The 13,675-nt window shown below is 47.0% G+C and overlaps 1 protein-coding gene across 5 annotated transcripts in view; it reads right to left on the bottom strand.

Moving 5' to 3' along the window:
- Positions 1-13,675, bottom strand: part of hdac4 (histone deacetylase 4) — an 88,477-nt gene that overhangs the window by 40,677 nt on the left and 34,125 nt on the right. For 3 of the 5 annotated variants that reach the window (XM_018682257.2, XM_018682258.2, XM_051070053.1), the window contains 2 exons: positions 443-640; positions 211-356 (listed from right to left, as the gene is read on the bottom strand). In XM_018682257.2, coding sequence (XP_018537773.1) covers positions 211-356; positions 443-640 — 344 coding nt within the window. Of the gene's footprint in view, positions 1-210; positions 357-442; positions 641-5,726; positions 6,071-13,675 lie in introns of those variants that run through there. The other 2 variants (XM_018682260.2, XM_051070058.1) reach the window with 2 other exon arrangements.

Below are 13,675 nucleotides of genomic sequence, written 5' to 3'. Positions count from 1 at the left end.
AGAGCCACGCTAACCCGGAGACTGAGCAGACTGGAGGACGCACATCGGAGTTATTTTCAGCCCAGACTGATTGTTCTTATTGACTGACTTTGTGGTCGTAGCAACACCAGCGAGTGAGTCGCAGAGAAAATTCACACACATGTGGCTCACCGGGGCCAGCTAAAGAAGGACTCCTTCCTGGACCCTCCTCCAGAGGAGAGGAGACCTCACCTTGATGTGCTCCTGCAGTTGGGCTTCATGTTGTCTCGACAGCTGCTCATGCTGCCTCTGGAACTCTGCGATCAGCAGCTGTCTTTGGAGTTGCTGCTTGTGCTTGAGCGCCACCAGCTCCTGCTGTAGCTGCTGCTCCCGGTGGCCTACAGCACATGAGGTTATGAGACGTGTATTAGTCTGGAGGGAGGGGTTTGTGGTAACGTGAAAAGCAAAGATCATCCCGACTTACTGATGACCGGCCCGCGGCCCGGCTCGGTGGACACGGGACAAGCTGTGGAGGTGGGCGGTATGGGGTGGGTTTGGGGAACCAGGCCAAAGGGGGGCTGCTGGTGGTGGTGGTGGTGGTCCACTACGCGCAGGTCCATGGGGAGGATGGCTGTGGTGGTGGGGGGCACCTGCGTGGGCAGCGCTGCCGTGCTCACGTCCACTGAAAGAGAGGGAAGGATGGAGGACAAGAAGGTGGAGTTTGGTTAGAACGTCACAGGAAGGAACTGACCAAGGCCAAGGTTTGCTGACACACTCCTCATACACACACACAAAAAACACAGACACACATAAGAATTTGCAGAGATTACCATCTCAGCACCATGTGCAACATGTGCAACTGTGTGCGTGTCTGTGCTGTGAAGATTTTGACCCCAACAACAGATTTGTCTCTGAGGGTTACCGAGTTCAACTTGGCAGGAAAAAAATGGAATTCCTGCTACAGCACAGAGCTGAGTTGGAGATCCTCGACACGACTAAAAGCCCAGAAAGTTATTAAATTAAAAAGACTTTAGGGAAACAGAAAATTCATGTAACTTTCTTCTCATGAGTCCAAGATTTTTAATGTCTTTTAATAGCGGCCAAAACACCCCGTCCTCTCTGATCCGAATGAGACTGAGCGCTGCTTGTTACATCAGCTGTCTGGACGCTGCATCCTTGACTCAACATTACGCTCCATACTGGCTGTGGTTGTTTGTAATGTTGTAATCGTTAAATGCATAAAATGTGTTTGTGATTTAAAGAGTTTGAGCTGCAGTGGGAGCAAAGTGTAGAAGACGTTTCCCTTATTTAGTGTTGACACATGTAAACATCATTTTCAGAGAAACATTGCACACACACACACACACACACACACAGGTAGAAAGATGAAACATGGTCCTCCTGCAACATGAGTTTTGCAGCAGGGATTTGCTGACACGCACACAGACTGTGTGTGTGAATGTGTGTTTCCACTTTGACTGTGTATATGTGAGCAGTGACACTAAGTGCCGTGCTGACTGTGTGCGGTGTGTGTGTCTTCTGCAAAGTGTGATGTTTAGGTGGGTGGATTTCCAGTGCCATCACACATCTCAGAGGGTAGAGGTAACAACACACAGTGTAACAAGCGTCAGTGTTAGAATCTAAAACACAGAGATCACAGGTATAAACCCAACAAACATCACGTCACAAAGGAAGAGCAGCAGTTAACTGTAAAATCAAAGCGTCTGACGCAAAATCCTATACAGCTGTTTGTGCTTCTTTTAATCTGCAGAAAAGTCCTCTGCTTTATCTGAATAATCCAGTGAAGGAACGCAGGCCTGACGCGAACATGAATACGCAGAAGAACGACCACGGGAAAAGCAATATCCTCTCAGTATGGTTGACATGCAAAAACTGGGGTATTAGTGCAATCAGATTATTTCTCCAAAACAAGCAAACAACACAGCAGCTTACACACAAACAGCAGAACAACCCTACAACACAACACCAGAGGACTTTAAAGCCTTGATATGTAACTGGAATGTGGCGTCAACACACAACTTTATTTTATCTGTGAAGTTTAAGGTTAAAGGAAATAAACTAGATTCTGTGTGACGATGTTCAAATTCATGTGGGCAAATAAATCCCAGATTTGTGTTTGACGTCTAGACTCAAGATCAAACCCTCCTGTGCATCATTCAGTCTTTTCCGATCAATATCTGCCCCTGTGGAGAACCACCTCGCACCACGCCAAGCCCTCTGCCAGCCATCAATACCCCGACACCAGTGGAGAGCATCTCTGTATCATGGATGTCCTGGCATCCCCCAGTGACCAATGAGGTGGCGATGGAGTTGCAGTTACTTGCTGAGATAGCCAATGACATCTTTGGTACCGGGCAGGTTTTCAGTGCAGGAGGAAACTTGACACCACCCAATGGGGCAGCAGGGAGAGCAGAAAGGGTGTGGCCACCCTGGGCCAGACATGCTGGTGCTTCACTGGTGTGTGTGTGTGTGTGTGTGTGTGTGTGTATTTAACTGCTTCGCTACACTTGTGAAGACATGTTTGAGAGCTGGACACGAGGAGCAACTATTTTTTGTTTGGTTTGAGGAGATGAAAGCGCTCGGCTTCGTTCTACAGTTCAGTTTATTACAACAGGGGAAGTAACCACATGAATACATGAGCATGTTAGAAGCCTGGACCTCTGACCTACTGCAGCTTCCACATTAACAAGCCAATAGGAGGAGAGCCACATCAGAGGATGCTACTGTTTATCATTCTCATTATACACAGTGTGCAGCAGTCACCCATGCAACATAAACACAGCCTTTTCTAGGGAACTCTCCACCTCTCATATTCACTGTGCACACATATATACACAACAGTTTACACACATATTTAATGAGCAGTAAACACCGCAGACAAACAAGCGTTTTGTTGGGCCATCAAGCAGGTCAGTGCCCTTCAAGCTAAGGGCCACTCCGCCCACCGGAGGCCCTTCCAGAGACACTCTGGCGCTTGCCATCCGAGCCCCACGGTGCCAAACACGCATGAACCATCACCTCAATTAACGCCTTTGACATACAGGACGTACACCAGTGAGCTTTGAACACAAAGCTGTGCCATCCCTATTTCCTCTGAATGGGGCCACGGTGGGCCCCTGACGTTAGACGACTTGCTCTCGACCCCACACTATTAACGTACGCTCCCCCAACCAAGTGCCTTTCTTGACAGGCATGGCTTCACAAAGGCTGTTTGTTTTCAAACGGGGCTCCCACCCCCAAAAATGACACACTCTGCCTCGATGCGTTCACACGCAACAAGAAAATCCAGACCGCTTGGAGAAAAATCACAGCAACTGCACATGACCTCCTGACATTTCTTCTTATTATAAACGTATCAAACACAAACATTTACAAAAAAGGCGACAAGCAATGTCATGACTCATTAGACAAACAAGTTGCTGTGGTACTGTGTTGTGTTGTGTGTGTTTCCAAGTGCAGTGTAAAGTCTGTAAAACAGCAACTGTAACACCCACACCAGGTGAATTCCCATCTTGAATGTGTGTGTTTAATTTGTTGAACACAGCCGGTCACTTACACACCAGCCTTCAGCGCCCGGCTTCAGCCTCTCGTCCTGAAGCTGAGGGTCTACAAGTGCAGAGACGGAGATGGAGATGGTGTAATCACTGCTCAACTCAGCTACTCAGAGGCTAACCACACTGACTGGCCCATTAAGGACACGGATTGTGATGCTACTGTAGCTACAAAAAGCTACGAGCAGCGGCAGTCAGACCTGGATGTGTTTACTGTACGTGTCGACAGCTCGTACCTGAACCACGCTGACTTGTTCTCTGGTCTGCTGTCACTGTAGAAGCCAAGAGTAAATGCTTCTACTCTACAGTGTCGTCTGAGATCAGAAACTGCTGCACACGTCCCAGTTTGTTACACTTCTGCTCTGACACATGTAAGGTTTGATAGCACACGAGAAATCCATCCATTAACGGACGTGGCTCTATAGGATCACAGTACTGTTGCAGTTCTACCAGCTCTCTGACTAACAGCCCCCAGAAGAATGTTTACAGTAAACAACGCTTTGTGAACAGCATCAGTCCAACACGGCGACATGCAGCGCCCGACAGGGTGTAGGCACCTGGGAGGTAATTAGCTCAGCTTACACGGACGGCACTCTGAGAATGTGGCATGACAGTATGGTGCTGCCGAGCCAACGGGAGGAGACGGGGCTTCATGAGCTGACTCACCCTGACAGCACCGTGCTTTATAATGCAAACATTCCTGCTGCAGGCACGGCCACATTTTTATACAGCAACATCTCACTCTAGTCTCATGCTATACGTGAAGAGGCGAGGAAAGGAAACGAGTCTATGCTCCAGGATCTTCAGCAGCTCATGGACCATAAAGGGTATGAAGGGCGGAAGTGAGATAAACTTTGTTGATTTCCAGACAGGAAGTTGTGTTTACTTATGAAAGCATACATTTGTTTTCCTACCACAGTGAAATCTGGCTGGACTCAAACCACAAACCAGACTCAAACATGACTGGAGAAATGTCTCCTCTTCATTCTCTGTGCATCTCTATCCATGACTCTGGCCCTCCCTCCCTCCCTCCCTCTCCCGTGATCAGGCAAAGATTATGGATCACACAGAGGGAGTTATTTATAGACCAGGATTCCCGGGGGAGCTCCTCGCCCCACCGGGCATCCGTGCACTCAGACAAACCCCCATGCATGTTTAATCACAGTTTAGGGGGAGGAAGTGAGTGCACACATTCATTTACAATTCAAACATACGCCAACGAACGCCAACACAAAGTGTGCGTGAGAGAAAAACTAAGCTACACAACGACACATACAAGTGACAGCTTAAAGATTAAGAATGAATCGCACTCGCTGAGATAACGTTTCTCAGGTGCTCTCTCCGAGGAGGGAGGCAAACGCCATGGCGACCGGTGGGATCGCGTCCAGCAGTTGGCTGGACAGTGGAGGAGGGGCGGGGCTAGGGATGGAGGGAGAACCAATGATGCTAGGCAGCTAATTCAACATCAACAAATGCATTCCCTCATGTGCATTCAGCTCAGTGCTTTACTGTTGAGTGTGTAACGTATGTCACAACGCGTGTCCGAGGAGTGTGGGAGTTTGTTGTACTTTGCGTCGCCGCCTCTCTCACACTGACTCCGCCGGGTTACAGCAGTCTGAAAGTCGCTGATGAAATCATTTAAAGAATTATTTTCTACTCTACTCGCTCTGTCAACTCAAAGCTTCACAGGACACACACACAACGTACAGACGCTACATAAATACAGATGAAACTCTACTCTGGGTAGAAAATGTCATCTGGCACAGAAATCTAATCAGGAAGAGAGAATTAAACTGTTCAGCACTTTTTTCTGTCAAAATGTGCAGAGCAGCGCATGATGTTTCAGAGCAGAAACTTTCATACATATTTCCACACACACACACATAAACACATGCACGTACACAATAGGCTGCGGGGGGGGACAGACACAGCCGCTGCCATCTGCTCCATTCAGTTAAAGGCTGCACTGAGTGGTGCTGAGCGAGAGCCTCCATACATCAGAGCCATTCAGTAAACACTGTCACTACTCAGAGCTGCACACACACACACACACACACACTCGCTCCACACAGAGAAAAATCCATACACTAAACAAGTTTCTGTAAACACACACACACTGAACTAACGCAGCAAAATAAATCAGTGCGCTCATCCTTCACACAGCGAAAACACACAAATAACAACAAGAGCTCTTACCCATCAGTTGTGTTGTGCTGTCCGGTTGTTGTGTGCTTGTATGTATGAGTGTGTGTGTGTGTGTGTGTGTGTGCAGTATTTAAGAGAGAGAGAGAGAGAGAAAAGTGTGTGTTTGTAGCCAAGAGTGTGACTCCGAGCAGAGCCTTAAAGTCCACCGTAGCGAGGAAAACACAGCGGACCAACCTGGTGTTGGTGGTGAGAACAGACCTCTCTCCCTCCCTGCCTTTCACACTCTCTCCGTCTCTCACGCTACTGCTTCCCTCTGTTTCTCTCACTGACGTGCTTTGCTCTGTCCTCCGGCTGCCACCGTCTTTCCCTCCCTCTGTTCCTCTGGTCCCCTCCCACTCTCACTCTCTCTCCCTCCTCCTCTCTCCCCCCCCTCTCTCTCAGTGACATCAGAGGGCAGTCTCAGGCATGTCGAGCATTTTATGGGAGTCTCTCTCTCTCTGTGTGTGTGTCTCTGCCTCCTCACACTCCGAGCAGCAGAGAGGCTACACTCTCATTTCAATAAACACACACTGTGGTTACATGCTTTTTGGCCTGAACAGAGCTCGTTGTTGTTGTTGTTGTTGTTGTTGCTTACATTCCTTGATGTGTGTTACTTGTTGCACACAGGCTCTTCTCTTATCTGAAACCCTCCCACACACCAGCATCTCACCAACAGCACGGACAGCTGTGGAGAAGTTGACTTGATGATAATGGATGCTGCTCAGCTTTGCAGCAGTTTACAGTCTGTCTGAGTCACAGCTGGGTCTTCACGTCCAGCCTTCCTCACGTCTTGTTTACGTATTTTTAAGTTCTAACTTTATAAATTCAGCGTCTAGAGAGAGAGAGGGTTGAGACACAGATTTATACACGGACGCCTGTGTTCGAGAATGATGAGGTTTGGATGGTTTGAATGATAATGAGAAGCAATTAGAGAAGCTGAAGGACTGAGTCCACTAATGACAAGTGCTCCTCTGGGGGGTGACGCTTGACATATGTCTGACTGTCGTATCAATGGGCAGCAGCACACTGAGCCAACAGGAGTGAATGGAAACAGGCAGGATGCGAGCGCCTGCAGGATGAATAGTTGTTTACTTGGTGAGAGTCTAATCGTAGAAAAAATTACCACATTTGGGCTGGTCCTCGTTTGCAGAAGTGCCTACTTTATCATTTCCTTTCAATCACACAGGCTCAAAGATTGAAGAAGAGACAGGACAGGATGCCACTTGTGATATAATACTCAAAGAGCGCGGCGTGGAAACAACGCCGGGCAGTTGCAAAAGCTCAAACCTAACGTCCACTGAGAGCAGCAGCAGTAACGAAACATGGGGAAGAAATGATTCTAGCAACAGCTCGATGATAAATGAGCTACTGTCAGACACAGGTAAACAAAAACTAACAGAGGAGTGAGGGAGATATCTGTCAGGCACACACCCACACAGTTGTATCTTTAAGGTGAGGAAACACTTATTAATCGTTTAGTTTCAGTTTCACTTTTAATCAGACTTGAGTTGGAATATGTTGGTCAACATGGTAACTGCTTTGTTTACACGGTCAGAAACAATCAGCAGATTATTTAAGTGCATATAAACACACAGGTTTTTATGCACATGCCCTCATCTTATGTGTGTGTTAGGGGTACATGGGTGCATGCAGGCGTGTGTGTGTGTGTGTGTGTGTGTGTGTGTTTGCAGGGAGCTATTTTTGAAGTTCAGCGTAGAATCCAGGAAGTTTTGTTTGATCAGACAACACACCCACACACCTGGCCGCGATAAACGTCTGCCTTATCAGCTCGTTGTATGGTGTTGACGTCAAAGGCTTAGCTAAGTTTCATGCAGCCATGACACTGATAAGAGCTAATGCTGCTGAGCCAAAGCCATAATGACAAACACGCACGCACGCAAAACATCGTTTCGTTTTTTAGAACAGGGAGAATCACCAATCCGAGGCCAGACTGTGAAACCGTGCAAAGGAGCACCTCATTAAATTTGCGGTACAAATCAATGTATGGACGTTAGGTCAGTTGGCAGCTGACGCGGTCAAAGGTCAGCGGCGGTGAGCCAGCAGCTTGTCAAACAAAAATGAACAGTGAGTTACTTCTGAAAATGTCACAACATGGCATGAACGAGAGAGGAGCTGAAGACGAACGGGAGCAGCAGCTTAATCAAACAACAAATGAGCTGTGAGGGGTAGATTTTGTTTCGGAGGCGACAACAGGCGTGCATATCCACGCACACAGAGCCACATGCAGGGACGTGGAGCATGTGAGGGATAAGAATGAGTGGAAGTTTGCCCATCGATTGAAAACAAGTATGAATGAAAGCATGTGTATGAAACATTGTGTACAGGGTGGTGTGTGAAGTGCAGATAAGACAATGAATGTCTCTGCTCCTGCAGCGGCCTGTGAGAGAATCAGACGAGGCGATAAGTGAGCATATCGGAGATAAATCGCTCGTGAGGCTATCTGCATCAGAGTCAGCGTGCGCGTGTGCCTTAAATAATGCATGTGGCATAATGATCGCGAGGCATGCTGAAGTACACAGTATGGCAGCCAGGCAGACAGGACTGATGAATAAGTAATGGACGGCGTCCGCCTCGTAATGTACACACATGTGCAAACACACACACTCACACACACAGGCATGCAAACCATAAACACAAGCTGGTTCATGCTGAGGAGAGGAGGAAAGACAGCAGCTCTTATTTTTGTACCTTCTTCTTCCTCTCCACAGTGATGGGGGGATGGAGGGAGGAGGGTTGCTTTTTTCATCCCTCTCCCCTGAGAACCCCCGACCGACTCCAAATATGTGAGATACTGTGTCGTTTATTATTGATTTGGGTTATTTATAATACACACTCAGTCTTCAACCCCTCCTTTTATACCCCCCCGCCCCTCTCTGCCTCCAGTCCCATTCACTGGTATCTCTGGGAAACTCAAAATACAATTATGATTAATAAATAAATCTGACACTTCTATTCAAAGCAGTCATTAAGCTCACTAATGCAGAGCAATGAACTTCTAATGAGGACATGCTCAGCTGATGGAGAATAAGAGAGTAAGTCTTATTCTAATATGGATATAAAGCAGAGGAAATGTACTTTATCCTTCGCATTTTCGACAGGGTTTTAAAGAATATTTTAAAAGGCTGAGCACAGGAGAGAGTCCTGACCTGTCACCTGTTAACAGCAGGTTCTGAAAGAGCAGACTCATATTAGAGCTTTTAATAAGTTATATATTCTTATTGTTGTGTATGTTGGCACGAAAGCTTTCTACTGAAAGCAGAAGAATCTGTAATATCATTAGATCAAAGGTTGTTCCAGGCACATTTTAAAAAAGTGTCAGGGTGTGTCGACAGTGTATTGTGTGTCATGTTTATATATATATATATATATATATATATAAAACGCACTGAGAGTGAGCAGCGTTGTAGCTACAGACCTGTGAGTTTTATCACGACGCAAGAAATCACACACAAGCAAAATGATGATCAGCTGCTGAGGAAGACCTCGAATCGTCGAGGCTTCCAAACACCTTCTTAAAACCCAGACGTGGTAAGAAAAAGAGGCGCTTTGAGCTCTTGGCTGCAGCGGAGAGCTCTGTTCATTCATATTTTACACCTTCTCCTTCCATCTCAATGGTAATGCCTTCCCAGTCTGCGCCAAGCTCGCAGCAGACGGAGAGCCATTAGCTGTCGGCGATGCTAAGCTGAACTTATGAGAGATGTCAGCTCACCGCACTGCTCCCCTGTGCACTTAAAATCAAATGGGTCGCAGCAGTGCCCCTGTGCATTAAAGCTGGACCCACAGACTCTTTATAGAGCAGCCACCTGCCCAATATGGGCCTTGTCAATAATGTAAACAGTGACGATGGTTACAAATGGAGGACTGCACCCATACGAGAGATTCTGGAGATTTGTCCAGTTTCTTTAAATCAAAGAATTAGTTTTATTCATTTTTTATTTATTCAGGTGAAAGTCTATTTAAGCTTCTTTTCCCAGTTTCCCTTCAACCCTCTTTAGAAAACGGCCACACAAAATGGCAGACAGCAAAGTCTATTTTTTTTCCGTTAAACAAGTTTGCGGTAAAATACAGTCTATCGCCAACGGCCACGCTGTAGCCATTAGGCTGCAGGCTTGGCTGTAATAACTCCTCTTCCCGGACGGAGGAAGGCTAACCTCTGGTCACGGTGGTGTTGTTGACCAGGAGGGCTAACAAACCCCAGGTCTGAACCCTGAAGTGGTCATCCATAATAGATAGATTCCAGAGAACTCATCTAGATCCATACGACCCTGCTAAAGCCTTTAAAAGCCTTTACACAACACACCTCTACATTAGCAAGTGAGTTTAAGAGGAAGCTAAAGGGCAAAGCACGGCTAGAGTCAAATGAAACATCCATCTGTTTATCTTTACATCTGCACATAAACAGAGACACGATAAATTCAGCAACTGTGCAACGTAGGAATCCCTAACTTTAAATACAAAACTGTGATCTGTGCTCCCCCGAGCTGAATCTGCTGAGCCTGTCATGGACAGAGAAGGACAGAAAATTACAAAACAAAATCAGCAACCTTCGATGGAAGCGGTGAAACTCAGTTTTGTGCCGCTGACCGATCGAAAGCCCAACTCTAACTAACTTTTTGTTTGGTTAACGACCAAGAGCAACTAAAACTGTGTGTCTGTTTCCTGTTTGCAGTCTGAACTCTGGAGGTAAAAATGCCTTTAAAGGAGTTGTTTTGTTGTTTTGTTGTTTTGTTGTTTGTATTTACACACTAACACAACCTTGCTCTCCAGACATCTTCCAAAGCACAGCCAGCCAACACCACAAACCACACCAGGCCGTGTGCAATATTCATGACATGGTAACATGGTAAAACCTTTTCTCCTCTCAACATCCACATAAACACACATGCTCTCTCACACACACACACACACACACACACACACACACACACAGTCCACCTGCTATAACTGTCAGGATAATGGCAGTGATGCAGACAAAGTAGGTTAAGGCATTGCCTGTTCTGCTTGAAGACAAAAACAAGTCTGGCTCTGAGCACTCTGCCGCACTTTCTTAGACGAGAATGTGAAGAGTGTGTGTGTGTGAGTGTGTGTGTGTGTGTCTTTAACAGGGTTGACATGAGGGCCGCGACCTCAGGCTATGTCTGTAGATATGATTAGGCACTGGTACACTGTCTTGTATTCGCTTGATAACTTCAATCTTTCTCTCAGGATCAAACTGAATTTCACCTTTGCTCTCTGACAGCATCAGGTTTGCCTCGCTTCAGTACAGTGTGCACTCTGAGGACGTGTTTATTGTCCTCTTCAGCTTCAAATTTCACTGCAGTTGTAGGAGAATCATTCTGAAGCTGTTAAGCACAAAAGAAATAAAAAGGAGAATGACGGAAAGTGTGGGAGATTATATTTCAGTTCATCAGAAGTTCAAGAGAAGCGTTTGGAAACAGCCCTGGGGCGATGACTTTGACACGGTTGTTTGGTTGTTAGTGTGTGTGTGTGTGTGTGTGTGAGAGAGACTGATGGTGGCTGAGCAGAAAAGAGGCAGCTGCCCACTGACTCAAGCCTACACCAAACTGGCACCAGGCGGAGGGAATCCATGCCAGGTCAGGGAGTGTGTGGGTGCGGTTGGGGGTTTCGGGGGCCCATCTGGGGAGCTGGCACCGGGGCCCGAGGGCCGTGTGGGCTCCCTGGTGAGTGTGTGTATACAAAACAGGTCGTCTTCCATCGATTCAGGCAGGTGCTGACTGGAAAATTCAGTCTCTTCACTCCTGAGAAAGTGATTTGGTGATTCTGTCCTGTAATTGATGCTTAATGCTTCAGTGTTGAATACTCACACATTAACTGTGTTGGAGCCTGTGGGCGGGTGAAATTATTGCTGGCAACTTTTACTTGAACTGAATTTGTGATTCAGAAATAACTTTAATATTTTGACTCATCGTAGATATATATATATATTTTCCTGGTGGGAAATCTCAAGCATCAGCTGCAGCAAAACCAAAACTGGTGTGGATGAAGAAGGGAAAAAAAGAAGAGGAAACAGATGACGAGCAGGTGAAAATAAGGCTGTTACACAAGTGAGTGATCCGCCTGCGCTCGCCAGTGTTTCCTCTACACAAACACTGACAATGTCAGGACTGAGGTCAAGCATTCAGTCGCACACTGAGACACACAGCTCCATGTCCCAGAGAGCGGAGAGCGAGGCAGGCTGGCAGACAAGTGTCTTCTCACAGTCATGGTGACCTGCACACGGGGTGTCGCTCTCCATCTCTGGCCTCTCAGCACTGACACTGTTCCCTGTCCGCTGCTTTTTTACTCTTCATGCATCTGAGCTACAAACGTACACAGCTTTTACCGAAGAAAAGGAGATTCACCGCAAGGAGGAAACAGAGATGACACCTCAAGAGGTGTCAAATGTTAATCACTTTCTTTGTAATTACAAGATAAAAAGGCGCGAGTACGTCACTGCGTATGCTGCTTCCTTTTAAGATCTGTAGCTATGAGAGGAAAGTAGACCTGCCTGGAGAGGACAGAGCAGAGTAAAGTCAGGCTGGTGAGGGTGCCCTGTTAGTGAAGGAGTCAAAAGACTGGTTGGAGCTGACAGAAAGTTAGCAGAGGAGCAAAACTTGAAGTGAATGGGCTGCAGCAGAAGTGGATCCCAGTCCCGTCAGGAAGAAGAAATGATGAACAAGGAAAGCGCTTTGGTTAAAGTTAGGGAAAGATTCAGGATTTCTTTAAAATGTCACCAAACCGAGCGCTGTGAGACGACCACAGACAGCTGGTAATTGACCATGTCCATCTCTTTACAGCCACTTAATACCATGTCATCTCAGTAGCGGTGAGCTCAGTGTGCTCCCACGGCCGCCATCAGATCTCAGATGAGGTGGAGCGGGAGATCCCCAGCTCACAAATCTATGATTCGATAATCAATTCTGTCAGCTCGTTGAATCCATGTTACTGAGGATGCAGGCTGTTCTGACCAGAATTAGCGTACCGTCAAACTTTAGCTGCTTGACGACGTAAAATATAAAATCAGAGGCCGAGTGAACACGGATTTAGAAATCACATACTGAGAGATGAGGCTGGAGCTGAGTGATGTGTGTGTGTGTGTGTGTGTGGTGTGTGTGAGAGAGAGAGAAATGGAGATGCAGAGAGTGAGAAAGAATTTGGCCAAAAATATGTTTCTCTCCACTCTTTGTGATTTCCTTCCCAGAGTTTTGAAATGGTAATGAGCTGATATTTGCATAATGTGCCTTTCCTCATCCGTCTTTTCCTTCCACTACTTCCAAGCCCTCTTCTTCTCAAATTGCTCTTCTCCTCCCTCCATCCACTGCATTTTATTTCACCTTCTTCTCCCACTCTCAGGTTCTTAAGTGCTCGGCGATAATTGACGAGACTAAATAAAGATAAGCTGTTCAGTCAGGGGACAGGAGCTGGTCAACAGGTCTGCCACTTCCTGTGTGAACCCCTCTTCATCCTCACTCAACTCTCTTGCCTCTCATTCTGCTAAGCCTTGCTATCAGCGGCGTGCAGACAGAAAATGGACGTGTGCACAAAGCGTTCATACTGGGAAAAGTGAAACAGACAACTGTCACATGTCCCTCCGATTACGGCAGCGCTCATGAAAAGGAGCCGTAACAAAGTCCCTCTGTGAGCAACAAAAAACGCTTCTGCTCTACGTTATCTGTCACTCCTGCTCCTTCTCCTGCTCTGCTCTGCTATTTTACCATCCTCTCCTCCCAGTTTGTCTTCCTCTCTCCTCCTCCTCCTCCTCCATCGCTCTCACCTTCCCCTCCCTCCTCCTCACTCCCTGCAGCGTCTGTGCTCTGACAGTTATGTGTGAGTGGAGCGTGGGCTGCTGCTAATTTGTGCAGAGTGGGAGAAAGCTGTTTTGGCTTGGGGAGAAAGAGCCGAGTTTAGCCTATCCGGCGGGATGGATGGACAGACGCTGC

Source organism: Lates calcarifer, linkage group LG1 (genome assembly GCF_001640805.2).
Source record: "Lates calcarifer isolate ASB-BC8 linkage group LG1, TLL_Latcal_v3, whole genome shotgun sequence".
Taxonomy (NCBI): Eukaryota; Metazoa; Chordata; class Actinopteri; family Centropomidae; genus Lates; species Lates calcarifer.
Note: the sequence above shows the minus strand (reverse complement) of the source record. Positions and strands in the feature narration are given on the sequence as shown.